Genomic DNA, 27,680 nt, shown 5'->3' with positions numbered 1-27,680 from the left:
AGGATGAATCGTGAGGAGGGAGATGGCGCCTGGTGTCCCGAGGATAATCCTTCCGACCCTCAGTACCTGCAGGTCTGTGTCTGCTCCTTGCTTTAAGACACAAACTCATATTTAATTTAATATTTTGTTTTCTTGTGTATTCAGTGCTTGAACGTTGTAATGTCTGTGTGGATTCTCAGTCACGTCGGTCAGTCCAAAGTCAAAGGCTGATGTTGATGATTGAAGTTCACACTGGGCGACTGTACAAATGTAAAATACTAACATTCCTGGGCCTTATTTAACTTTAAAGAGGAAATATGACGCTTATTTTGCTGGTCATACTTTTACCTTTGGTGTCTAACAAGTTGGCATCCTTTATTGTTCAAAAAATACTTTACTTTTTCCATAAAGTCTTTCTCAATTTATCTATATTCCCCTGTTGCACAAACGCTCCATTTTGGCGCCTGTCTCTTTAAGAACCCTTTCCCAAAAGACTGGTCTGAATACTGTGTGTATTTCTCCGTGGATTTAGCATTTTGATACTTTCACAGTATTTAAACAGCACCTAGACTTGCTTTATAATAAAAAGGATTATATTCTATACACTATATTGGACATTTTTAGCTTATCAATATGTGAAAGTTAAAGGTCCCATGACATGGCCATTTCTACTGATCATAATTCCATTGTTGATGTATACTAGAATAGATTTATATTGTGCAATTTTCCAAACTCACATTGGTTTCTCATACAGCATCTCTGTATAGTATGTGTATTCTGTGACTCTCTGTCCTTAACGGCTTGTTGGAGCTCCTGCCTCCCCCCTCCCTGTGAGCCCAGTGTGCTCTGATTGGTCAGCTCGCCCACTCTGTTCTGATGAGTCCACCACCGTTACAGCGGAACATCAGTGATTATGTGTTACAATGGCGTTAGCAACCAGAAAATGACACCAGTAATGACAAACAGATGAGAAGGCTGTGTGGGGTCTGGGTGCCGTGTTGGCGGGACGTTGCGGGGCTCGCTGCTGTGAGGAGCGGACAGTGTGAACTCTATTACTGGTGTGGTTTCCTGTGTGAGCTGTGAGTGATATGAAAATTGTCAAAACACCACCAGACTTCAGATGACAGTTAATGATCCAGCCCTCAACATGTCTATGTGCCATTAGTGAGTTTTCCTCAAAAGATGTTGCCTTGCCAACGCATCCCTTGCAATAAAACACAACTCCTATGAAAATGTTCAAAAAGTGCTCAAACTTCACATGTGTGCTAACAGTCCAGCCATGAAGACATCTGCGGGACAGTTTTGAGATTTCTTCAAATGCCGTTGCCATAGCAACACAATGCTCGCCATGAAACACGTTTTTCTCATAACTTCAGTGAAAATGCTCCAAACGGCCCAAAATCTCACAGGTTTCGTAACGATGCAGCCATCAACATATCTAAGCGTATTATGGGGCGTCATCAAATACCGTTGCCATGGCGACAGATCATTCGCCATCAAGTTAGTTCAATTGTTTGCTGTTAAAATATTCTGCTGCTTTTCCAAGCCTTTTTACTTTGTTTTCTTCTCTCATCACACATTCAAGCCCCCAGTGTTCATGTATCATTTCAATCTAAATTCTTCACTTTCTTTTTACACATTACATTTCAGCATTCCTTCAATTTCTTCAGGAATTGCATTCTCTAGTTATTATTATTCCGCCCGGTTATTTTGTCCTTCTTCTGCTCCCACATTCCACATCGCAGAAACTCCATTTAAACATCAAAATGTTCAACTCGGTCGGGAATCGATTGCTATTACTTTTCTCACTCATAACTTTCATAATTCCCAAGATATATCCCATAATTCATCACATTTTTAACATGGAAGTCAATGGAGAAACTCTTCAGACTTGAAAAATCTTCATGCCACTTCAACTGCTAAATTCTTCACTTTCTTCTTACACATTACATTTCAGCATAGCAGTTCAGCATCAGCTTTTCAGCATAAATCATTCATAACATAACGGCTCTGCAGATTGGTCCATTTGGACCGATTGGTCCATTTGGGTATGGTTACGTCACCATGAAATGAAAAATCTCCAACGAGGCGTTCTGGGGCAGCATAGACAGGTCTTTTCTGTGTTAGAGTTGTACTCGCTACAGGGTGTAATTTGAGGGTTTGTGACTCTGCAGACCTTTTACATAGTTTTACAAAAAGCTACATAACACACAAGGGGACGGGTAATAACCTGAAAAGCATGTCGTGGGACCTTTAAGCAGTTTCAACAACTAACTAATTTTCACTAGTGATGGATACATTTTCCATCATCCGCAAACCCCTGTAAAACACATTTTGTGTCGTTTACTGGACTGTTATCCAATTGTACAGTACTTTTGTGGATACTGAAGTGCAGAAGACAAGTGATATACATCAAAAATGGTAAAAAGTGTAATCATTCTAAGGGCATGAGTTAAACGAAGCAGGGTTTGGATTATCAAATCTAAAACACTCCTATGATTTTTATTAATAATTTTACTGAGTTTTTTATCCAAAGCGACTTAAATACACTACTGTTGACATGCCAGCAATTCGGGGTTCAGTATTTTGCCTAAGTACACTTTGACATGTTTACTTCAGGGGCGTGGATTGAACCGCTGGCCCCTTGATTGACAGATCAGCAAAAGTTTTGTTCACAGCCTACTTCAGAAATCGTTCAGAAAAGTTGACTCAGTATTGTCCGATCAACATTTGATGAATCTACTCTTTTCCGCATTTAGCTGCACAGTCTTAAGGAAAATATTGAACAGAGTAGTTGACTTTTTCGAAGAAGACATCTGATGAAGTATAAACTTGTGCGACTCTGCAGAATACTTTTAGTGCTATAATAAACTAACTCAGCATAATGTTATTTTATTTGCATCGTTCAGGTGGATCTGGGCAAGTTGACCTTCCTGACGGTGGTTGGGACTCAGGGACGATACGCCAGGTACTCAGGGAACGAGTTCGCCCGAGCCTACCGCCTCAACTACAGCCGGGACGGCCTGCTGTGGAAGTCCTGGAGGAACCGGCTGGGGAACATGGTGAGTGACACACGTTTCACAAAGCACTCTGGGTAAGCACTGGCTAGGGTAGAAGGGAAATGGAGGAAAGAATAGAATCAAATATGGAGCGGAAAGCTGGCGGCTTGTTATAACAGGGGAGAATAAGAGAAACAGGAAGTAAAAGAAAAGAAAATGACGCCTTTTCTACTCTGAGCAGCTTTTGGTCATTCAAGCTGGAATCTCAGGAGATTACATTTAAAAACCAACTTCCTGTTGGCCTTTAAGGTCCCTGACAGCTATAGCAGACACAATTTGAACAGCAAGTCATGTTTTAGACATTTATTCCTGCTTCAAGACTATTGATGTTTTTCATTTGAAATGTGTCTCCAGGTGATGGAGGGCAACAAAAACGCCTACACCTCTCTCATAAACGACCTTCACCCTCCGATCATCACCCGCTACGTCCGACTGATCCCTGTCCCCAAGCTGTCCACTACCGTCTGCATGAGAGTGGAGCTGTACGGCTGTCTGTGGGAGGGTACGACAAACACACACACACACACACACACACACACACACACACACACACACACACACACACACACACACACACACACACACACACACACACACACACACACACACACACACACACACACACACACACACACACACACACACACACACACACACACACACACACACACACACACACACACACACTGTCACACTGTGAATGTGTGTGAGCTCTGCTGACATTAGAGGTTGTTGCCTTAGTGGAGTTAGACCTTTCTAAGAAATGTTATCTCCTCCTCACATAAACTCCTCAGAAATTTCCTAATTTGGTAATAGCCACAAGCTTTTTTTAAAACTCTTTTTAAAAAAACTGTTAATACAGCTATGTTTTATATTTTTATAGCACCTTTCATACAAGATGTGTAGCCCTAAGTGCTTCACAGCAGTTAAATAGACACATGAGTATAAAAAGGGTAAAAGCAATGTATACAATAACAAATATTGGATCAGGTATGTTCAAAGATAAGCCAGCGCCTGCATTTTCTGCGTAGGCTCAGGGTTCATTGAGTGGAAAAATGTGTCATGTTAATGTTCTACAGGGCAGCAATTGAGTCTATTATTCGTTATGGCATCACAACATGGTTTGGTAACTTGTCAGTTAAATCTAAATCACAACTCCAGAACTTGATAAAAAGGGCTGGAAAAATAATTGGCATGCCTCCACCATCCTCTCTTCAGGAGATATTTGAGGAAATGGTGAGAAAGCAAGGCCTTAAAATCACATGCGACCCCAAACACATCCTGTATAGAGAGTTTGAGTTGCTGCCCTCTAGGGCAGAAGGTTTAGATTACCAAACTGTAAATTGAACAGGTATACATTTTCCTTTGTTCCACTGTCAATCAAGCTGCTGAACAGTCAGAAACAATTGTGATTATGCTTTGTTAGGAGTTGTTGGCAGGTGAAATGTTTACAGTGTAGTATCTGCAATCGAGAAGGTTAAATAGGGGAAGTGCATTATGTGTAAATAGGTATGGACACAATAGGGATATGTGCAATCTGACGGACACTATGCATAGGTGCAATAGAGAAAGTGCAATATTGATTAGTGTATGAATACAGTAGGGAAGGTGCAATATTTGATTTATGTATAAATACAATAGGGAAAAGTGCAATATTTGATTATGTATGAATGCAATAGGGAAAGTGCAATTTGATTATGTATGTGCAATAGGGATATGTGCAATAGGGAAAGTGCTGTACCTGTATGTTTCTTGTTTGTTTCTTTGCCATGTGATATGTGATCTCTGTTCTGTATCTATGACTGATTGACCTGAATGTTTTATGTTTATCTCGATGCCCAAGACAAATTTCTCCTAAGGGAGACAATAAAGCTCTATCTATCTATCTATCTATCTATCTATCTAATATTGATTGCTAAGAACCAAACCCGCTGCTAAAGTTCAACAAATACGTATGCCCATTCAGATTAATACTCAGTGGCTCGGCTTCTTCTTAGTGATTCGGACTTGGACTTGGGCTCTGGCTCGAACACAGGTAATGATGCCTGGACCCTGACTCTTATTGGGTGACTTGGACTTGGACTGGAACAGCGGGGACTGAAGAGTGACTCGGAATCATGAGTTGGTGACTTGACTAAAACACTGGCGTCAGTCATGGGACAACTACCATTTTCTGCAGATGAACTACGAAAAGCGGATTTGGATACTTTGCTCTGTGCATTCTTATCATGTTGTTTCATGCGGGATTAATAAACTTGGACAACATTGAACAATAAATGACCTCATTACCAAGGTATGAACTTAACCCTTGTGTTGTGTTCGGGTCTCCCGTGACCCATTTCAAGTTAAAATTATATAATAACTATGCTCTAGTTTTTTTATCGGAACAAAGCTTCATGATATCCTCCACAACAGCTATATAAACACTACAAAACTGATTTTGACCATTTTTGCCACATCTGAAGGTCTCTAAAAAAAAAGGTGTATAATTTGGTGTTCGGGTCTGGGGAGACCCAGCAGAATTGTTTTGGGTGACTCGAGATCAAATTTGGCCCAATCAAGATTAATCTTTGACTTGTGACACCCCAGCCCTACCCCCTTCATCAACTGTAACAATCATTTTTCGCAACATGAACCTGGTGTCTGCTCCCACTGCCCCACTCCCCCCATGGGAACTCGACCTTTCTCAAATAATAGGTACACTAACACTTGAACCTGAGCACACACATGCACGTGTGCAATATGTGGTGTAATGTGTTTTGGGCCATAACATTAAATTACAACAGGATTGTACGGTTATGAATGCATTATACACTGAACAAAAATATATATGCAACACTTTTGTTTTTGCTCCCATTTTTCATGAGATGAACTCAAAGATCTAAAACATTTTCTATATACACAAAATAACCATTTATCTCAAATATTGTTCACAAATCTGAAAAAATCTGACACATTAAAAAATGTTTTAGGGTTTAACCCTAACCCTAACCCTAACATGTCAGTGGGTGACATGTTAGGGTTAGGGTTAAACCTGACTGTTTTTCGGGTTAGGGTGTGTTTTGGAATGAGATAAATCATGGCTAAAAATGTACCCGCGAACACAATGAACGGTAACACTTTTTGAACACAACACAAGGGTTAAGTTTAGAAAAGGAAAGTGAAACTAAATGGCCAATATGCCATTTCCCTTACCAATATCGATATCGATGTTGACTACGGTGAGTAGTGTTGCGACAATTATTGCTTCTACTGCGGACAATATTTTTTCAAAGAAATAGGCAATCTGTTCAATCAAAATGATCCAGAATCCCCCAAAGCTTCAAAATCTACCCATAATTAATCAAAAATAAACCCACAGAGCGAACAAATACAGTATGGCCACTTTCTGGTTAAAATGCCATATTTGATACATGTCTGAAGCGGACTCCCCCAATAACCCCAAAAACCACTCCGAAATTGTCCAAATCAGCCAAGCCATTTTTTAACTATACTTAGGCTATAATGGTAATTAATGATATTCAACCCAAATGATGTTAATCGTGAAAATTGCCCAACATACAGTATGCAAGATAGCATCCAACTGTTTCTATGTGCTGGGGACCTGTACTATACATTTCTTACATCAAACTTTAGGCTATTCAACATTTCCTGGTTCAATACAGAGCGCTATGAGCTGGCAACTAAACAATATGTGACCACAACCCCTAGAACATGAACAGGCCACCAGAATGGAAATAATGAAAGTATAAACTGGTCAATACAAAACTTTGACACGATTCCAGCAAATTGATTGAGATGTATTGATTTTTGTTTCAACATTTGCTTTAATAATGCAGTTGAACAATTTTGTCATCCCCCCCTCCCCTTGCAGACGGGCTGATCTCCTACAGCGCTCCGGAGGGTCAGCTCATGATGCCCCCTGGTTATCCCATTGCCAGCCTCAACGACTCCACGTATGACGGAGCGCACGAGAGGAGGTGAGCCACGTGAACATCACTTAACTGTCTCCTCTGCCCTCCGCTCTCTGTCACTGACAGCTGTTACATCCAATAGGAGGCTGCTAGGCGGGCTGGGCCAGCTGACGGACGGTGTGATCGGCCTGGACGACTTCCTGCTGACCCGGCAGTACCACGTGTGGCCGGGCTACGACTACCTGGGCTGGAGGAACGACTCTCTGGGAAGTCAGGAGTTCGTGGAGATGGAGTTTGTGTTCGACAGGAAGAGGAACTTCACCTCTATGAAGGTTGTCAGTTCTTACTTTACCTAATGCACAAAACAAATAATACATTTTTCTCCACTGCCTTAGGTCTTTTGGGGCGAGTAGACAAATTCTTCTGTTGTACTTTACATCTGTGATTTTGTCTGTTCTACAATACTGCAATACTATCTGGTACAAGTGTTTGTCAACTGCTTTAAAATCTGCTCAAAGATTGTTGGTCAACCCTGTCAGAGACTTTATGACTCAGTATACCATAATAACAATAATAATAATTCTGTCATACATTCTTTAACTAACAAACTCTAAAATATGCACACAAGTTTTTTCTGATTGTGGTGATTGTAATTGAATAATGTGCACAAGGGACCCCCGTGAAAAGTACAAAATGCCACAAAATTACTTCAGGCAAAAGATTGGTTGAATTTAACTAAATGTCTTGGTTTGGCTTAAAAATAACTAAGTTTGTTATGTAATTGGAGATACGTATATTTAAAGAAAATTACCTTTGATATTGATTTGAATCGTATATATGTGATATGTCAAAAAACATAATCTGGGTCAAAACACAAAATTAACATTGCAGTTCCATTTGTATGGGGGTATACATTTTGAGAGAAGGGTGAGCTGGATTACTTTATTCACATTTAATTGTACTTCTATTTTACTCTAATTTCAAAAGATATATAAAAAACATATTACAATGTATGTATGTATTAATAGTAGATACATTATTTGTATACATATTCATAAACAGCTTCCACCATATAAGTAAAGTTCTGTCTTGGAAATCTGTCTGTCACACTTTCTAATGAATGTATTTTCTCCCTGTTCCAGGTTCACAGTAACAACATGTTCAGCCGCGGTGTGAAGATCTTCTCCTCCGTTTCCTGCTGGTTTAAGCCCCGCCTCGTCGCAGACTGGGAGGCGGAGCCTGTGTCGTTCAAGACTGTGCTGGACGATAGGAACCCAAGCGCCCGCTACGTCACCGTGCCACTTAACCGCCGCGCAGCCAAATTCCTCCGCTGCCGCTTTTACTTTGCCGATTTCTGGATGATGTTCAGCGAAATCTCCTTTCAGTCAGGTAACAAATGCACAACTCAGACACACAAACATAAATAGAAATAATTGTTTTCAAAAGAAGATTACAAGAATAATACCCCTTAATTTTCCCCCTCAGAGGACACCATACTCCCTACTCTGATACCCATTGTGTCGACCGTCCCTCCAATCAAGAAGGAGAGCACCATGTCAAACCCATCTGTGATGACAGGTATTCCCTTTGACCTTACCCTTTTCATTTCACATAAAAGAATCCCTCAAATGTAAACACATAAAAGCTAGGGTAGGCAGTTATTGGCCAATACATCTGTAATAACCTTGAACCTCCTGTCGTGTGTAATATAGGTTGTTGTGCATGTAAATGGTCTGCAAAGACTAAAATCCCAAAGTTCCTTCTAGATGGAGTTTCTTTCCGACACACTCCCCCCCTGCCTGAAAAGTCTCCATTGGATAGACCCTCCAGAAAAACGCGATTCTGCGATCGCAGAATTTCCCGCATAATCAGCAAAATGCCGCAGATTTTTAAAAGTCCGCATATTTATCAAAAGGCCGCATAATCCCCGCATTTTTCCACACAAACTTGAGAAAAAACATAAAAAAGTTAACTCGTCTTGACGAATAGTGATGATGACGCAACGTCATCAGCCCGCGCATCACAGAAGGCAAACACCGTCGTGTGAAGGTGTGGAATTCACACACCAAGATGAACAAATCGAATCCATCACATTTACCCACGAACATTTCAGCTAAAGACCGGGCAAAGCAGTACCCCAATGTCTTGCACGAAAGTGGGGGGAAACTGTTCTGTACCCCGTGCAACTGTGTGTTGGAGCATAAAAGGAAATCGACTGTGAATACCCACTTCGATTCGCTCAAACATTCAAAAATGGTTTCTGCTGCGGACAAGAAAGCCAAGCAACTCACGCTCACAGAGGCTTCAACCTCCAAAACCCTTTCGAGGGTTGCAAGAAACGAGGTGAGTAGCCTACAATATTGAAGCTGGTCAGATAACGAACGAGTAAATGAAAACAGAATGAGGAGGAGGTAGGGGGGTGTGTGTGTGTGTGTGTGTGTGTGTGTGTGTGTGTGTGTGTGTGTGTGTGTGTGTGTGTGTGTGTGTGTGTGTGTGTCTTTCTGTGATGTAGCTTGCTTCTAGTATGCTTGTTTATCATAGCAACTCTTTAAAAGTGCTCCCTTTCATTCAGTAGTAGCCTAGTAACAGGGTGCGGGAGAATAATCACCTTTTTTCCGCTTCCCGCATATTTCACAACTGTTCGCATATTTCGCAACTTTCCGCATATTTCGCAACTTTCCGCATATTACGCAACTTCCCGCAATTTTCCCGCATAAAATCACATAAAACCCCCGCATTTTTATCGCATAATCAAGGATTTTAGCCCGCATAATCAATGATTTTAGCCCGCATAATTAAGGATTTTGGCCCGGGTTTTTCTGGAGGGTCTAATTGGAGCCCTTTGTTTACTTCTGTAACATAGTGACATCATTATGTAACACTTGTGCTTCGATTGGCTAGCTCTCAAACACAGTGTACTTGATAGGCAGGACATCTGTAGGCAGTTGACCAATCAAAACAGAGCCGGCAGCTAACCAATCAGAGCAGACTGGGCTCTGGTTTCAGACAGAGGGTGAAAAGAGGTGCTGCAGCACAGGCAGTATGAGAAAAATAAAGAGCTTTTTAAACATTAAAGCATGGAGATGTGTCACAGCAGAGCAGGGGTGGGGAACCTTTTTCCTCTCAAGGGCCATTTCAATTTTTACAACATCCTCCATTCATTTTGCCTTTCTTTCATGCTGTGCAAAGAAAAAGAAACCTCTTAAACCAGATATCTTACCATGACTCATGCATGCATGCACGTGCATGGTGTGGCATGACCACCAAAACAGACATATATGGACGCAAGATGTGTGCAAATGTATTTCGTTTCATATCCATGTGAACATGATTTAAGTGTGGAGGGAACCTAACCTCCTATTGGGGGGTCCGGGGGCATGCTCCCCCGGGAATATTTTGTTTAAATGTTGAAGTTAAAAGCATAAATCTGGTGCACTTTGAGAGCAACATTGGAGATCTATGGATACATCTCTCAACACCCATATGAACCAGAACTCTAAGCAGATTTCTTTTTCTTTATGGATATTTTTACAAATCACTCCCCTTTTAAACTGTATTCTTGTTTATTAATAACAACTTTTTTTGACTGTCATATATTATTTTATAACAGTTCTTCCTTTAGTCTCTTATTTTTTTATAATTATAATGATCATATAACAGGGTTCGTACGGGTGCTTGAAATCCTTGAAAATGCTTGAATTTTTACGAGGTGTTTTCATGACTTGAAAAGTGCTTGAATTTTGGGAATGGTGCTTGGATTTGAGATAAAGTGCTTGAAATTGTAATTGCTTTACTTTTACAATAAATTGCTGTCTGACTGAATAGTTCGCTTTTTAGATTAAAAGAAAATAAAGAAGTCGGAGCGAGCTTAGTTGCTTCGCTTCTACATAAAACAGCTCCGCTCCGGCCTTCCCGCGCTATGCGCGCGACCTGCAAGTGTTTTATTTTGTGTGACCTGGGCATTCTAATGAGAGAATGACAGTATGCCAGGAGGTTGCTGTTTTAACGATCGTTGGCTATCCGAAAAGAATACAAGCTGTGGCTAAAACGGGATCAACCCAACGATTCGCCTTCTGCACAGTTTGCCACAAAGAATTTCAATTATTCGCGATGGGAGAGTCTGCGCTGACGAGCATATGAAAGGTAAACCGTAGTAGAGCATTTTGGATTAGGCTAACGTTGCATGTTACGTTTGTTTAAGCTAGTAACGTTAGCGAACTCAATGTGGGATAATTGCTTATGCAGGTGACAATAATAAAAAGGAGCGTACCTATGTCAGTATGTGCGACAGTCGCCATCCTGTGGTTTTCAGAGGATGAAGCACATAAAAGCAATGTATTTCTACTGGTAGTATTTTTCGTGCCTAAACTTGCTCCATCGAAATCAGTCACATTGACCCGAAGACACATTTGGAGTTATACACTGTTGGAAAGAGGATATTCCTAGCTTTCTAACGGAGGAAACATATTTTCGTTTGTATTACTGGTCTGGGGGAAGCTCGCGAGTGTGTGTGTGTGTTTGTGTATTTTTTCGTTTGTGTGTATTGTGTTAGTTTCCCGGGGAAAACACTCACGAGAAACACCGGCTGTTGTTATGCCTGCTGTGACGTAAAGTTACTCCGTTCTCCGCTTGTAATTATGCCGTTACAAGCTTCACAGTTGTATTTATCATCTGAATTTGCCGAAACAAGTTTAATATTCTGAAAGCCAAGACTTTGTTTATTTGAAATCAGATGAAAACAAACTGTAACGGACCCTGCCGTGTTATCTATGATTACTATACGCCATACATTCATAATGTTAGCGGGAGGGAGGGGGAAGCATCGCTACGTAAAAGCATTAGTGCGAGGGAGAGCTGTCATCTTCCCTTTACAAGCTTCAAACATGTATTTATTGGGAGATTTTGGCAATAAAAGTTTCATATTCTGAAAAAAATTCCCTGGAAACCTCCAAAACTCTTACACAGAAAGAGGATCTCTGCACACGCTTTTTTTTATATCAGCTTTGTGTTTCAATGGTTTTGTCCTAACCTTGGAGAGCCGTATGTTTACTGCCACCCTAAAAGGACCTCAACATTTTTAAAAATGTTAATAAAGAATTTATTGAAAAGTTAGTTGGCTGATTGTTTTATATTGGCTCAGCCAGGTTATATGGGATGCCCAGTCTACTATATATGATATGGGTCACTCATTTTACAATATTAAACTTTGTTTTCTTATCTTTCATTTTTCATCCTTATGTAGAATGCTATTACGAAACACAAATTTGGTTGTTTATAGCATAAAGAACATCTGATTTAATGTGAGGTAGGGAAATAATCATTTGAGTATAAGTATGTGCATATAAATATGTAATTTACAACAGCTGTACGCTGCTTGAAAAGCTTGAAAATGCACCTTGAAAATGCTTGAAAAGTGCTTGAATTTGACTTTGGAAAAGGTGTAAGAACCCTGATATAAAGATGTGCCTTTACCTCACTGGTTGTAGAAAGAGCTTAATATATTCGTTAGCATAGCTAGCTAACCAGATGCTAATAACAACAAAGTTATTGACTGTATGATCAGTATGACAGATGAACAGATCGCCACTGGGCTTACAACTAAAGACACAGCCACGCCAAAACTGCGGCATGTGTACAGCTCCTTATAGGTACTGCAATTTGTGAAGTCCCGGCCCGGAGCGGCTGTCTGGGGCTCTCTGGCAGGTTCCCCACCCCTGCAATAGAGGATGAAAATACAAATATGAACCTGAAAATCAGCAGAATAGGCAGACCCGGCGTCATGGGCGGGCCCCATGGGGCCGGGCCCGCCCATCCAGGATTTGGGCCCGCCCATCCAGGATTTTGGGCCCGCCCATCCAGGTTTTGGGCCCGCCCATCCAGGATTTGGGCCCACTGTTTTAATCAGGGCTGAATACAACATTTTAATTGTTTTATTATTATGTTCAGTGGCGGCGCCAGGGTATACTGGGGTCGGCTACAGCCATACTGTACCAACAAAAATGGCTTAGCCCCACCATGAAAAATGATTTTAAAGTAAGCAAACTAAAGTCCGCCAACTAAGTAAATTGCTTTCAGTAGCCACTTGTCTGGAAATACCGAAGACTAGAAACGGTTTGAAAACTTTTGTCACGTAGTGATCGTCTTCTGAATAGAACATCTTTGATAATGTCTTCTGGCCAATCAGAATCAAGATAACGACGTGGTGCTGTTGCAGGAAGTCCGGAGAGAATACTTTTGCTGTAGTAAATCTCTATACATCGATACAACACTACGTGTTGATAGAAATCAACAGACCCCCCTGCAGGGGTTGGGTTTTCAGCATGTCAACTCTTTCACCTGTGGAGAAATTGCAGGATTGGCTCCAGGTCGCCCTTTTTATTTACTACAAGACAAATTTGCCTTTTTACTTCATACAGTTCAATTTGGATTGAGACATGGAAATAATCTAAACCTCACGCATGGCGTTTCACTGTCAAGGGGAGCGTGTATGTAATTACATTGCAAATACTGACTTGAGCCCCACCACTGTATGGGTTAGCCCTACCATAGATTACCCAACAAAAATACTCTGGAGCCGCCACTAATTATGTTTATTGTTGTTATTTGTAGGGCTTTGTCCTAATATTTATTTTTGTTTTAAACTATGTTGAAAGATTAGTTTAATAGCATTTTTTTTTATTTTGCTATGAAATTCTGAAGGAAATTCTGAAGGAAATTCTGAATGAAAGGCTGCGCGCTTGAGTCGTGTGGGTTTTTGAGTGAGATGCGGCACAGAAGCCTGTCAGTTTACTCTTGCTAGGTTAGTTTGGCTATTATCATTTATATTTATCTGCAACAATGGATATCAGGAAGTGGTTCATGAAAGGAATATGGCAACTCAGCGCCAGATGCAGGCACATTAGAAGACATCAGTTACGTTACCAACGAGCTAGCAAGCCAGCCAGGGACAAGGGAGGCTGGCAATCAATTATATTTGTAGAGAAATTGACTGTCAAGCCGGCTCTCTCACAAACTCCTGCTCTGTGCGCAAGCAGACCACTGCACATGCTCTCTGCCTCGCTCAATCTCTCTCCCTTTCTCTCCATCGCTCAACCTTACTCCACCTCTCCACCCTGTCTGCGCTCAAGTTTACCTGAGTTCTTGCCCAAGTTGGCACAGCGTTACAAATGTGCCACAAAACCAACTAATGGATGTAGCCTATAATAAGACCGTCAACAGCCTTATGGCAACCTAAAACCCCTCTGTTTCCGTAACAACAATTCACGAGCGCCTCCCCCCCTCGTTGACAATTCAGATTTCCCGGGAAATGTAAGTTTCGGGGTGGGCCCGCCCTGGTAAATCAAATGCCCGCCCAGAGACGTATGTCTGCCGCCGGGTCTGAGAATAGGTCGTCCTCTAGCCACAGTGAGTGAGTTGATCAACAGTAAATGTGCAGTATCTCAGTGAGAGCCCTTTAAGTCTTTTACTATTTTTCAAGCTACTGTAGCTTTCATATTTCAGAGCATGTTCCAGAAACAGAAATGTCTGAAATCTGCATTTTTTAAATATATTTTTCCTTCTAATTTGTTATTCTTTTCTAAATAACACACTGTTATTTACTCAACAATAACACACAATTATCCTTGTTTTTATTTATTTGTTTAATTCTATAATCTCTGGCTTTTTTGGCATCCGTCAGGAACTGAATTTCAAAATAAAAATAACCGGAAACAGACGTAGGCCTATATGGGACATTTCGAGCATCATTGCGATACACACCCACTGAACTGATTACCCAAGATCCTCAGCTATGGTTTAAGCTCGGTAATTGGGTGTTTTAGCCGCAATGCACGTTGGGATACGGTGTTAATGCGATATGGAATCAAAAAAACATTTCGGAGTTTAGGATGGCCGAAGACACTACACAACCCATAATCCTCAGCTATCGTTTGGGACTACAGTCCCGTTGCTTGACAAACCCTGTGATTAATCTTCAAGCTCTGGAATTGGATGTTGGAGTGGCAGTGCGCCAAGGTTACGCCGAGCGCCAAACAGCATTTTGAAATGGAACAAAACCACGGCAGACTATACAAAACTGGACTCAAACGGGAGCAGCCCGTACACAACTACGGTGTTGTTGTGCAATGAATGAAAAACTTGGGTCGCAGGTTCCTCAACAGTGCATTACAAGACATCTATCAATATGTGTGTATACCTCCACCATTAAACTGTCATATTCTGCACATTTCTTATGCTATCTACATACATCTTGTAAGAGTATACTGTAATATCAGTTAAAATAAGGGCTTCAGCATAGTTAACATTGCAGGAAGGCAATATATTAGACGTTAAGTACTTTGTCAGGCTTAATATTTATTTGTAGATACCCCCAAAGATGTTTTCTTATTTAAAAGAAGATCTTAACCTAAAGTATTCTTTAATGTTTAAATAAAGGTTAATACATTTTTCTGTTTTGCACATCCTCCTATTAATATCTTTGGATGTCCGGCACTAAACTGTTTTATTGTAGAGATCACTTACAATATCTTCTTGATTTTTTATATTCTATATTTCCATCATTGACGTTCTACTTTCCCCCTATTTTGTATGTATTCTTAATATTTTTTTCATCAAATATAACATATTAAAAAAATTATTCAATAACTTGCTTTAACCACTAGGCGGTGCACACAAGGTACACACAGCATACAATGTCATAATAACTTTGTATTATTAGTGTAGGACACTCATGTATGAACTGTATAACATCTGAAGATGTGTAGTTTTATTCATGTTTTCACCTAATTTGACAGGATATTGCTAGATGATTTCTCATGTTTTACTTCTACACATTAATATCTGATTTGTAAAACATCACAGACAGAAAGGTATATCCATATTATAATGGTAAGCTATTGAAATTCTGATTCCATAGATGTGTCTCCCATCACCCAAAACCCCTGACTATTCTATCAACTCAGTATTTACATTCTTATATTAAAAGAAAATCAGTAATATCATTAAAAACTACAAGTCCTTTTATATGAGCTGTGCACCGTTATGGTGTAAATATAACCTATCTACCAATTGGATCAAATACAAAAGTCAGCCCAATTAATGTTGATACTGCAAGGAGACGTATTGTGTGAAGAGAAATTAAAGATTTTGTTTAATTGCTGATATATTTATGATCCCACGTCACGTATTCAGTTTTGGTGGCATTTCTTCCAGTTTGTCTAGAAGTCTTCTAATCAGAGCTCCATATATAAATAACTACGGAAGATGTGAAATATTTAATGCAACCAAACCGTGTATTACAATGCCGTTATGTGATGACTTTCAAAGAGAAAAGCAAGCACACTCGGATTAAAGTATTATTATTTATTTGTATATTTTTTTTAAATGTTTTTCGGATTTCATATCGCATTAACACCATATCCCAACTAGGGTTGCCAGAAAGTGACCATGATCAAAATCGATTATTCGGCAGCCCTGGCGAATAATAATCGATTATTCGACCGACCCCCCCCCCCTCCCCCACGCGGGAGAGAAGAAAAAAAACTCAGACAAAAGGAATTCCGTTGTTTTCTTTACTGGAACATGTTTAACAGTACAAACAAAATAAACCACAAATAAACCAACATCAACATGATGTTGGTTTATTTTTTGTTATTTTTCTAAAGTGCCTGCCATTGCCTTTATTTGGAGATGCGCTATGCGCAGCAGTGCTGCGTCTTTCTCGGTAACCTCTTCGGCGTGCTTCGCACTCAAATGCGAACGCATTGTTGAGGTTGAGCTGTGATAGACCAACGTATTTTCGCAGAGCTTGCATTTAACTTCCTTTGGACTTGTAAGTTCGAAGTAGTTCCACGAGGAACTCTTTTTACCTGCCGCTTTGTTCATCTTTAGAGTCGCACGTGTGAGGGAGAGGGGGGGGGGGGGGGGGGGGGGGGGGTGTGGGGGCGGGGTCGGTGTGTAGCGTGCTGCAGCAGCAGTCTGCTCTGCATGCAGGCTTCCTCCAAGTTTTCATTAAAACAAACTGGTGGTGTGACCAATGGCCATTTACAATTATTAATACTATTACTATTATTAGCATTAGTCTATATTTTGGTTGAAACTAAGCCAGAGAAAAAAAAATAAAAACATAAATAATAATTAAAATATATATAAATAAAATCGATTTTTAAAAATAATATTCGATTATGGAGACTGTAACGAATATTCGAATAATCGAATAATCACTGGCATCCCTAATCCCAAAGTGCATTGCGGCTAAAACATCCAATCACGGAGGAGGGGAAGTTTCAGCGAGATCGTCTCACCGTAGCTGTCAATCTGATCAAAAGATGTGATCAATGGCATTAAGAGGAGAAAAAACGCGGCTGAATCGGTAGATCCATATGTTGATAATGTTTCTGTGGATTTGAAACAATTATTTATAATCCAGAATTCAATTTTTATGTAAAGATCGGAGCAAAAAAGTTTGCTAATGGTAGCCACCATGTATGCAGCTTCCGGTTTTGGCCACGCGTCACTCTCACTTCTTATTTGTTCATGTGTTGGTGTGAATAGAACTTCCCCTCGATTCCATTGGCTCTAGCGGTTATAAAGAGATTTCATTCTTCAAAATCGACCAAGGGGGGCCAGAGATATGGAAAATCCACCCAAATTACCCCAGAAGTGTTTTTTTTGTGCTAAATCTCTCTAAAAAGGTCAAATATCACTTGTTTTGCATCAATCTTGATACAAGGTACTTATTATGTGTTGTACTTTGGATTCCTAAAGCTTTTAGTCTACTAACCCATCATCCAAGGGTAGTTTTCAATCTGAATTTTCTTTAAAATAAAAAACATCTATATTGATTCTGACTCTTCTACATCCAACTCACAGGTTTTTCATAACTTTGAGAAAAAAGATTATTAATGTAACCTTTTTAGAAGGGAAGATATGGTCATTTGTTCTGGGAATGTCATTTTCGAGCCTGAGACCTGAAAAACAGGCTCAGTGCTTAACAGGTTAAAAGTTGTAAAACGCGCTTAAAGCTGAACCCAGAGTTAATTTCCCTCCTCTATTAATTGGATTGAGCCAATACCAGATTTGAAACTGCCATAAAGAAGCGGATTGGAGGCTTGGCTTTAGCATTTGTGCATGTGCTTTTGTAACCCCGGTGTAGTGTCCCCTCGGCAACAGACCACTCAGAGCTGGTGATTACTTCAGTCCATTTCCATACCTGCATTTCAATGGACAACATGAAATGGCTGCGTTTCTCAACAGATCCTCACACGGTATATACATCTCCTTTACAAAATAAGTGTCCAATAATCAACAACACAACAATGATCGTATAGTGGTATTATAAACAATGTGAAACATTAAACATAAACAAACTGGTGTACAAAACTCACATACCTGCATGTCAATTGACAACATAAAATGGACACCTGAGCTGCGTTCTGTTGGAGAGATAGCACCACGCTCACGTTTGCCTATTAGCTCAAATTAGCTATTGATGATCACATTAATAAATCATATAACACAAATAGCCAATCACACAAAAAACATGTTGCTGTGAGCATTAAACGACTAACATTAAACTAAACAAACACAACAGAACGTTATTGTCCTAATAAAATAATAACATACCATTTTGTCTACCGACAACTCTCAACAGATCCTCACGCGGTATGAGACTCTCCCACAATCCATTGCGGTAACAAAGCTACAGTAATGCAGGCACGCGTTTGTAACACCAGATGGCGTAATTCTCCAATTTAACCCGGATTTTACACCAACCTTTATAACTCTGTTACACTTTGTTTTTAAATGCCGCCTTTTCCAAAAAACTGCCTTTTTCAGCTTTAACAATGTTCTCTTTATCAATTCCACATCAATAAATGATCATCTCATTGTATCAAAACAAATAAAAGCTTTTTCCATGGAACCAGTGCACATTGTTAACAAGCTCATCTGTAGGGAACATTACCGCCAATGTGTCAGCGAGTGACCCGCCAGATGACGGGAACACGCCCATCCTGATTGGCTGCCTGGTCACCATCATCCTGCTGTTAGTCATCATCATCGTCCTCATCCTCTGGTGCCAATATGTCTGCAAGGTGCTGGAGAAGGTGAGCAGATTAACCACTGAAGAAGAGACAGAGGATAATGGAAGTTGATTTTGATTTTAGTAAACAGGTGGTGAATGCTCAAGTTTCAAACCTATTTTGGATGACCTTAAAATAAAATAAAATAATTTTCTACAGCGTTGTTATGTATGTATGTTAATGACAAACACTGAAAAAACTGAAACAATGACTTTAATTAAATGTATTATGTCAACAGATTTCACATAACTGTATTGGGTTATTTATACAAATTTAAAAAATGGAAATGGAAAGGCAGCTTTTTAAAACCAAAGGTTCCTAATCAACCTCTTCCCTTGAATTTGAGCATTGAATATGGAGATTTTCTACATGTTCTTTTTCTTTTTTACCTTTCTCCTCCTTCAGGCTCCACGTCGGATCCTGGACGAGGAGGTGACCGTCAGGCTGTCGTCCTGCAGTGACACCATCATCCTGCAGACCCCCCCTGTGCCCCCTCGCTCAGGCCACGCCCCCACAGGTACACTACAAAACATTTGGAGTATCATGGTCATTTTATTTCATTTAATCTTTTATTTGGCAGGGACAATGCACAGTAATGAACACTTAAAACATTCAAATGTGTCAAGCGTAACAGTGCCAGATTTAGCTTTGTACTAATTTCCATCCGTGGTCCCTCCCTGGTCAGATTTGTAGTGATCATATTTTCGTATACGTATTAAAGATCATATATAAATACAATTAATTACAAATAATCATTAGTATAAGTATTATTATTTGTAGTGTTATTATATATATTGTTATCACCATTAATTATGATAATAAGGTAATTGTGCTATTCGAGTTATGCATATTTTTATGTTCATAAAAAACTTTTTTTTTTCACAAAAGGCTAAACAGGATATAAGCAATAAAAAAATATGTTCTTTGGATTTAAATTGATGTTTTTTCACTTCAAACACCAAATTGACTAATTTGATGATGATTTTTTAAATATTTAACAACATTAAAGCCATTAGTTAATCGAAATTGCTCCTGGATTATGTCCTGCACAAAAACACTGCTGATTTTCAAGTCCAAAGTAGACACATATAAAGTCACTTGCTCATCAAAGTAACGTATGATGTTTTCATGGACATATGTTGTGTATACTGTATAAGAATTGTATGGTTGTCTCTGTCAGAATTTGAGGAAAGGTAGGTTCCCAAATGCAGTTTAAAAAGGGAGAAGCAGGTTTCAAAGGGTAACAAAAAATGAGCTTTATTTCAGAAAGCCTATGACAAAAGAAAACAAGGAACAACTTAACATTACCAAATCAGGGGAGCACGAGTAAGGAATCCAGGACCAAAAACTTCAGCGACAAACATGAAGCGTGATGTGAAAGGAAAGACAACAAACCGACATGGAGCACAGGGGAAGACAAGACTAAATACACAGAAGGGAAGACACAGCTGAGCAGGGGAAGCAGAAACACAAGGTTAACAGGTGAACACAATCAGACAATTAGACACAGGAGGAAAAACACAGGAAGGAAGACAAGACACAGGGAGAACAGCATTTCAAAAATAAAACCAAGACAAGACAGACAAAACTAAAATCGTGACATAACCCCCCAACCCTCAAGAGACGGATTCAAGATGTCCCTTAAAACAAAACAATATCCAACATTCCAGAAGGGTGGGAGTAGGGGGTCCGGAGGACGGGTTTGGGCTGTCGGCCCAGGGGCAAGGCAGAGTTCAAGGAGGGGGTCTCGGACGGACGGCCCGGTGGCAAGGCAAAGTTTGAGGAGAGGGAATTGGACAGACGGCCCGGGGGCACGGCAGAGGCAGAGAAGCGGCTAAGGCCACGGCGGGCATAGTCTGGGAGCCTGTCACAAGGACGGGCCGCGTTCGTGGCTGACTGGACCACCGGCAGAATAGGATCTGGATTTCGGCAGGACACCCGGCAGGACAGAGTTAGTAGCCGGTGGAGCCACCGGCAGAACAGGAGCACCGTGAGCAGGAGTTAGCGGGACCCCCAACAGGACAGGACATGGTGTTGGCAGGAAACCTGGGGGAACGGGTGTCGACGGAACCTCCAACAGGACAGGACATCGTGTCGACTGGACCCTCAATGGAACAGAACATGGAGTTGGCAGGACCCTCAGTGGCACCCCCAACGACACAGGACATGGAGTTGGCAGGACCACCAACAGAGAGGGGACTTGAGAAGGGACTTGAGTCGGCGGGACCCCCGACGGTGAAGTAACTTGAGTTGGCGGGACCTCCGATGAAGAAGGGACATGAGTCGGTGGGACCACAGACGGAGAAAGGACTTGAGAAGGGACTTGAGAAGGGACTTGAGTTGGTGGGACCACTGACGGTGAAGGAACTTGAGTCGTCGGGACCTCCGATGAAGAAGGGACTTGAGTCGGCCGGACCGCCAACAGGAGACGGGGACCTGAAGTCGGCCGGTACGCCGACAGGACACGAGGGGCTGGCGTCGGCCGGCAAGCCAATACTGGAGCCGAAAACATGGCTGCTGGGGCCGGAACTGGAGCCGGGAACGACAAGCTCCTGAGCCAGGGCTCCTCCTGGCGTGCCTCCTTCAAGGCAGCCTCTTTACCTCGTCTAGATGAGGTTCCCAACCAGGTATAAAACATGTACTCTAGAGTACTTGAGATGATCCGCCTGTTGAACCAACGAAAAAGAAACTGCTGAGTCCACTTTTGGTCGGTTTGTTCTTTCAGGATTTGAGGAAAGGTATGACCGAAATGCAGTTTAAAAAGGGAGAAGCGGGTTTCAAAGGGTAACAAAAAGCGAGCTTTATTTCAAAAAAGCAAAGGACAAAAGAAAACAAGGAACAACTTAACATTACTAAATCAGGGGAGCACGAGTAAGGAATCCAGGACCAAATACTTCAGCGACAAACATGGAGCGTGACGTGAAAGGAAAGACAACAAACCAACATGGAGCACAGGGGTAGACAAGACTAAAAATACACAGAAGGGTAATCACAGGACAAGACACAGCTGGGCAGGGGAGGCAGAAACACAAGGGCAACAGGTGAACACAATCAGACAATCAGACACAGGAGGGCAAACACAGGAAGGAAGACAAGACACAGGGAGAACAGAATTTCACAAATAAAACCAAGACAAGACAGACAAAACTAAAATCGTGACAGTAATTTGATACTGAAGTCATTCAATTTGCTTCAACAAACTATTGCAGGGGTGTTGGCGCTTTGTGTGCATGATGTTGTGTCATATTCTCCTCAGGTCCCGCCAACACTGACCCTCACTATGAGAGAGTGTTCCTGTTGGACCCACAGTACCAGAACCCGGCGTTGCTGAGGAACAAGCTGCCGGAGCTGTCGCAGAGTGCAGAGGCTTCAGGTGAACAGGCTGCACTATATTAATCCTTTGAGTAGTGAAAGCAGAAAGAATTAGAAAATCCCCTACGGAGAATATTTGACAATGTGACTGGCATTACGGTGCTAAGTAGGTTTTGAAAGCTGTATTGTTTTTTTGGGGGGCTTTTATTCTGAACAACTAGTGTAAACTTGAACTCCCTGTAACAATACAGTTACTTTCTTAGGATTTATTTTAAAAGCATACTCATCCTGAGCTTCCTGTTTGGACAGAATTACTCAATGGGGCTTTTATTTTGAAAAACATGCCTAATACTTTGCTACTTGTAAGTGTACAGTTACTTTAATGGGCTTTTATTTTGAAAAACATGATTTTTCATGAGTTTATACCATATACAGTCCATGGTTTAAACATACAGTTGGTATAGAAGGAAGAACTCATAAATACCCCACTGAGAGATTTGACTGTGTGATTGGCCCGTGATCTTTATCCCCATGCTAATTTTGCCAGAGATAATCTGTTTTGTTTCTTTTTAGGGATTTTAATTTTGCAAAACTTCCTTTAACGATACAGTTGCTTTCTTGTGCTTAAAAAAAAAAAGAACCTCATTCTAGGTATCCTAAGTATACAGTTACGGTGCTATTATTTTGAAAAAACATGCCTTATCCTGAGCTTCCTATTAGTACACAGTTACTCAATATGGCCTTTATTTTTAGCTTAACCTTACAGTAGATGATAATATTACATTATATTATATAAAAAATAATAGTAGAACTTCCCTTTGAAACTCTCTCACAGACCCATACTTTTTCTCATGTTTTATTGACCAGTTATTGACCATTTAGTGCTTTTCAACCCACACGTTTCTCATCTAACAAAAGACACTTGAAGGGAAGCAAATCTGAATCAGCAATGCTTTAAAAATATTCCTGGTCATCCGTGACGACCAGTGGCGGCTGGTGGAAAATATTTTTGGTGGGGCCATGGAAATGGTGTGAAACCATACAAGGGGGGTCCGGGGGGATGCTCCCCCGGAAGAACATTTTGAGAAATTACCCCTTAAATTATGACTTCTGGTGATGTTAGATGGGGGGACAAATTAAGGTTTAAAAATATGAGATAATCCATAATCTTCAGTGTGGTTAGCTATGAATCTTCCAAAACTTCCAAATACCTTGTCCTGGACATAGTTTCTACTAGGGATGCCAGTGATTATTCGATTATTCGAATATTCGTTACAGTCTCCATAATCGAATATTATTTTTAAAAATCGATTTTATTTATATATTTTTTTATTATTATTTATGTTTTTAGTTTCAACCAAAAAGACTAATGCTAATAATAGTAATAGTATTAATAATTGTAAATGGCCATTGGTGACACCACCAGTTTGTTTTACTGTAAACTTGGAGGAACACTGCGTGCAGAGCAGACTGCTGCTGCAGCACGCTACACACCGACCCCGCCCCCACCCCCCCTCTCCGTCACACGTGCGACTAAAGATGAACAAAGCGGCAGGTAAAAAGAGTTCCTCCTCGTGGAACTACTTCGAACTTACAATTCCAAAGGAAGTTAAATGAAACAAACAACGTTTTTTTTTTTCTCTCCCGCGGGGGAGCGGGGGGGTCGGTCGAATAATCGATTATTATTCGCCAGGGCTGCCGAATAATCGATTTTGATCATGGTCAGTTTCTGGAAAGCCTAGTTTCTACAGCAACAGTAGCACTGGTGCTTTGGGAACACTCAAATGATTGAATTCCCATTTAAAATCAGGAGAGTGTGTGTGTGTGTGTGTGTGTGTGTGTGTGTGTGTGTGTGTGTGTGTGTGTGTGTGGGTGCGTGCGTGCGTGCATGCGTGCGTGCGTGCGTGCGTGCGTGCGTGCGGGCGGGCGGGCGTGTGTGTGTGTGTGTCATACCTGCCAACCCTCCCGATTTTCGCGGGAGACTCACGATTTCATTGCCCTCTCCCGGTTTCCTCCTAGGATCATATTTCTCCCGCATTTCTCCCGATTTCTGACAAATACAGATTTACTCACGACTGTTTCCACTCGGACGTTAATACAGCTACACCATTGTTTGGTTTCCATGGTAACGCGTCTCTTTAGTAGCGCACTTAACTCAAAGTCTGAGAGGGTGACGAAAATAGTCACAGAAAACTGAACAAGAATCGACAGCTCGATCCTCTGCTCACTCCTTTCCTGTAAAATACAGGTCCAGCCCACAGATATGCTCAATGGTGCTACAGGCATTGCACTTACAACAAAAATAAGCATGTAAATGTTAATCTACAGCTCCGGCGATCCACTAGACCCCGAGTCTCCACCTGCAGACGCAGCCATCCTCATCAACGACTGAGCGTCACCTTGGATACGAGTCCAAACAACCCAGTCTCACATCTAAACGTGTAATAACTACGTTGGTCCACAACTTGGGACGTAGTATTTCTACAAAAACGCCTCTGAAATTGTTGGATCCCTACGTTTTTTTTCACAATTCATTTCCAATGGCTGGCGTCTATGTCACGTGATCTTCAAATTTCTCCCTGCAGAAAAAAAAAACATGGCCGACCTTCGTTTTATTCTCGGTGGAAAATGCCTATTTTAACGTTAGTTTGGCCATTAAAATGCATGTTGATGTCATTTGATGCGAGAAATATGAGTTGTTATTTCAGATTATGTGTGCAGTGGATGTACTTGATCTTTAGTTTGCTAGTTATTATGAAGATTACTTCAGGACATTTTGTCCATACAACGTTTTCATTGTTACCAAGGTGGTTGCTAGGGACGCTGCTATCAATATTATTTCTGTTAAGTTGCGTAAATGTTTAATGGTGTTATCTTGATTGCTACCCCGTCAATTTATAGTGTTGGTCCACAGCACAAACTTTTTAATTAACAAAATCCGCATCTAAAATTGTGGCATAGATACGTTATTTTCCCCTGTGCAATTCTCCAACCCAGTCTCATATCTCACATCACATCGTCATAAACAAATACCGGAAACAGACACAATTTCCTGAAGTAATCTTCATAAGAGGCATTTTTGTAGAAATACTACGTCCCAAGTAGTGGACCAACGTAGTTATTACACGTTTAGATGTGAGACTGGGTTGGTCCAAACAACTCACAGACTGCATCAGGCGCTGAAATTGCTGCCCTGTGAGCATCAGATCTGACGACGCTGATTGGCTGAAATTATGTTTCGACGGCATAGTTTACAGATAGCAACAGTCAGCAATGTGTTGGCTACTGCTCTGGCTGAGGGCTCCTTTCTTACCGCCCAGACGAGAGAGGGTAATGATACACGCAGGCAGGCAGGCAACATGTGACTTATCAGCAACTTTAGACATCGTAACACAATTTTAAACGAGATTTTATTATAGATAATACATTTTACTGATACCAACTATATAATATGTACCTTGTTCATTAAAAATAAAAAAAAATAAAAAAATATATATATATTTTTTTAATAACAATCAAACATGTGGGAAGAGGGTTGGCGGCGCCCCTAGCGCCCCTATGGGCCGGCCGCCACTGGTGACGACATGTTTAGACCCGACTGTCAAAGCGCCTCTGGAGAGCAGCGGCCTCTGCTAAAATACATCAAACTGCTGCAGTGCGCCCCCTGTTGGCAGCATCACAAACACCATTGGTCCCTAACAACTGTTGAATGTTTATCTGCTCTGAACTTTCTTTTTTTCCCTCAGAAACATGCTTTTGGCCCTTCTCTTTTTTCTCGTATCCTCTCTTCAGTATTGTCTCGATGACGCTGAATGTGCATGTTCTTTCAATCTGCTGATCTCTCTCCTTCACCTCCCAGCCCTCTCCTTGTTATCTCCTCCTCTTCTTTCAGCTCTCCTCCTCTGTAACCCTCTCTATGACCTCCTCCTGCTGACTTCTTGTCACATGACATCAGGCTGGCTGCGTGGTAAGAGCTGAAAGGTGTGACTTCAACGTCTATCAGATACTAATTTCCTTCCTACAGACCTTTTTTACATTTCTCTGCTTTTTTTTCCTGCTGTGGGTGGAAGTGTTCTGACTAAACTATAGAGGTTCAAAATCATGTATGTAAGGTCGAAGTCACATTAATGAAATAAATGCTGCCCTAAATGTAATTAAATGAATGTGGTCATCAATTCAGGATTATCTCAGAGTAGTTAACTCAAAATACTAGGTTAATTATATTGGAAATTATAGAGAAAAATATATTTATATTGTATTATTTATATTGTATTGATACCAAAACATTTTATATTGGTATCTGTGTGCGTGTTAATAATAAGCAGTACATAAATAGTACAAGTTTTTAGAGAAAAGAAAAGCACTGACCAAGTTTGTCCACCAGAGAGCGTTGACTCTTCGATTTTTATATTTTTAAATATCATAATAACCATTTTTGAAAAAAAAAAATGTGATTAACCCTTATCAAAAGATATTAGTACGGTATATTTTTTAACTTAATCTCAAGTATCAATTTTCAGCTTTAGCCTTAAAAATCTTTCAGTGAAACTCTTCTGATGATCAAAATATGACATATCAGGGATCCTGCTGATATCACAAATGTTATTGTTCCTCTACATTGACCAGAGGTGGAAGAAGAATTCAGTTATAGAATCCTACATATTAAATGTTTATATTATAGTTATTGATGCATTAATGTGTTCATCACTTTAATGTTGCATCTGGTAAAGGTTGGGTTTATTTTTAATTACTTTATATATTACGTGTTAGTTTAACCTAAAATAATATACTATCATTTATACATTTGATCTTTTACCAAGAACATAAATCAACAATGCATTGGAGTAAAAAGTACAACATTTGCCTACAAAATGAGGTCAAGTAAATGTATTGAGTAGCATAATATGGACATTCTCAGTTGAAATACTTAAAATGTCTAGTTACAATATGATACAGTAGTTGAGTCAATGTACTTAGTTACATTCCACCACTATTATTTCACATATATTACACTGTTATAACACTGTTATTACACTGTTATTACACAAAGGTAATTTATTGGAGATATAAACACATTGATATTAATTAAAGTTCGAAGAGAGTTCCACAGAACTTTTTTAAAAATGTGTTTCACTAAGATACGAAGTGATTCATAGGAAGCTGTAAAAACAAAATGATTATTTCTGCTCCCAAGGACTCACAGAGAAAGGTCTGAAAGGAAGAACTGACCTGTACTTTCTCCCTCAGCGTGTGGAGGAGGCTACGCCGAGCCTGACGTCACCCAGTGCACGCCGCACCAGTGTTTCCATAGCAACGCACCGCACTACGCTGAAACG

At 40.5% G+C, this 27,680-nt stretch overlaps 1 protein-coding gene across 1 annotated transcript in view; it reads left to right on the top strand.

Moving 5' to 3' along the window:
- Window positions 1–27,680, top strand: part of ddr2l (discoidin domain receptor family, member 2, like) — a gene marked incomplete at its 3' end in the record, with an annotated part of 47,375 nt that overhangs the window by 19,327 nt on the left and 368 nt on the right. The window contains exons 4-15 of the mRNA XM_079689888.1: window positions 3–72; window positions 2,889–3,041; window positions 3,393–3,540; window positions 6,913–7,018; window positions 7,095–7,284; window positions 8,095–8,341; window positions 8,438–8,530; window positions 18,905–19,056; window positions 19,438–19,549; window positions 22,289–22,405; window positions 26,237–26,311; window positions 27,592–27,680. Of these exons, the coding sequence (XP_079546014.1) occupies window positions 3–72; window positions 2,889–3,041; window positions 3,393–3,540; window positions 6,913–7,018; window positions 7,095–7,284; window positions 8,095–8,341; window positions 8,438–8,530; window positions 18,905–19,056; window positions 19,438–19,549; window positions 22,289–22,405; window positions 26,237–26,311; window positions 27,592–27,680 (1,552 nt within the window). The remainder of the gene's footprint in view (window positions 1–2; window positions 73–2,888; window positions 3,042–3,392; window positions 3,541–6,912; window positions 7,019–7,094; window positions 7,285–8,094; window positions 8,342–8,437; window positions 8,531–18,904; window positions 19,057–19,437; window positions 19,550–22,288; window positions 22,406–26,236; window positions 26,312–27,591) is intronic.

The sequence above is a fragment of the Notothenia rossii genome (assembly GCF_949606895.1).
Source record: "Notothenia rossii genome assembly, chromosome: 6".
Lineage (NCBI taxonomy): Eukaryota > Metazoa > Chordata > Actinopteri > Perciformes > Nototheniidae > Notothenia > Notothenia rossii.
The sequence above is the reverse complement of the archived record's forward strand: the minus strand, read 5'-3'. Positions and strand labels throughout refer to the sequence as shown.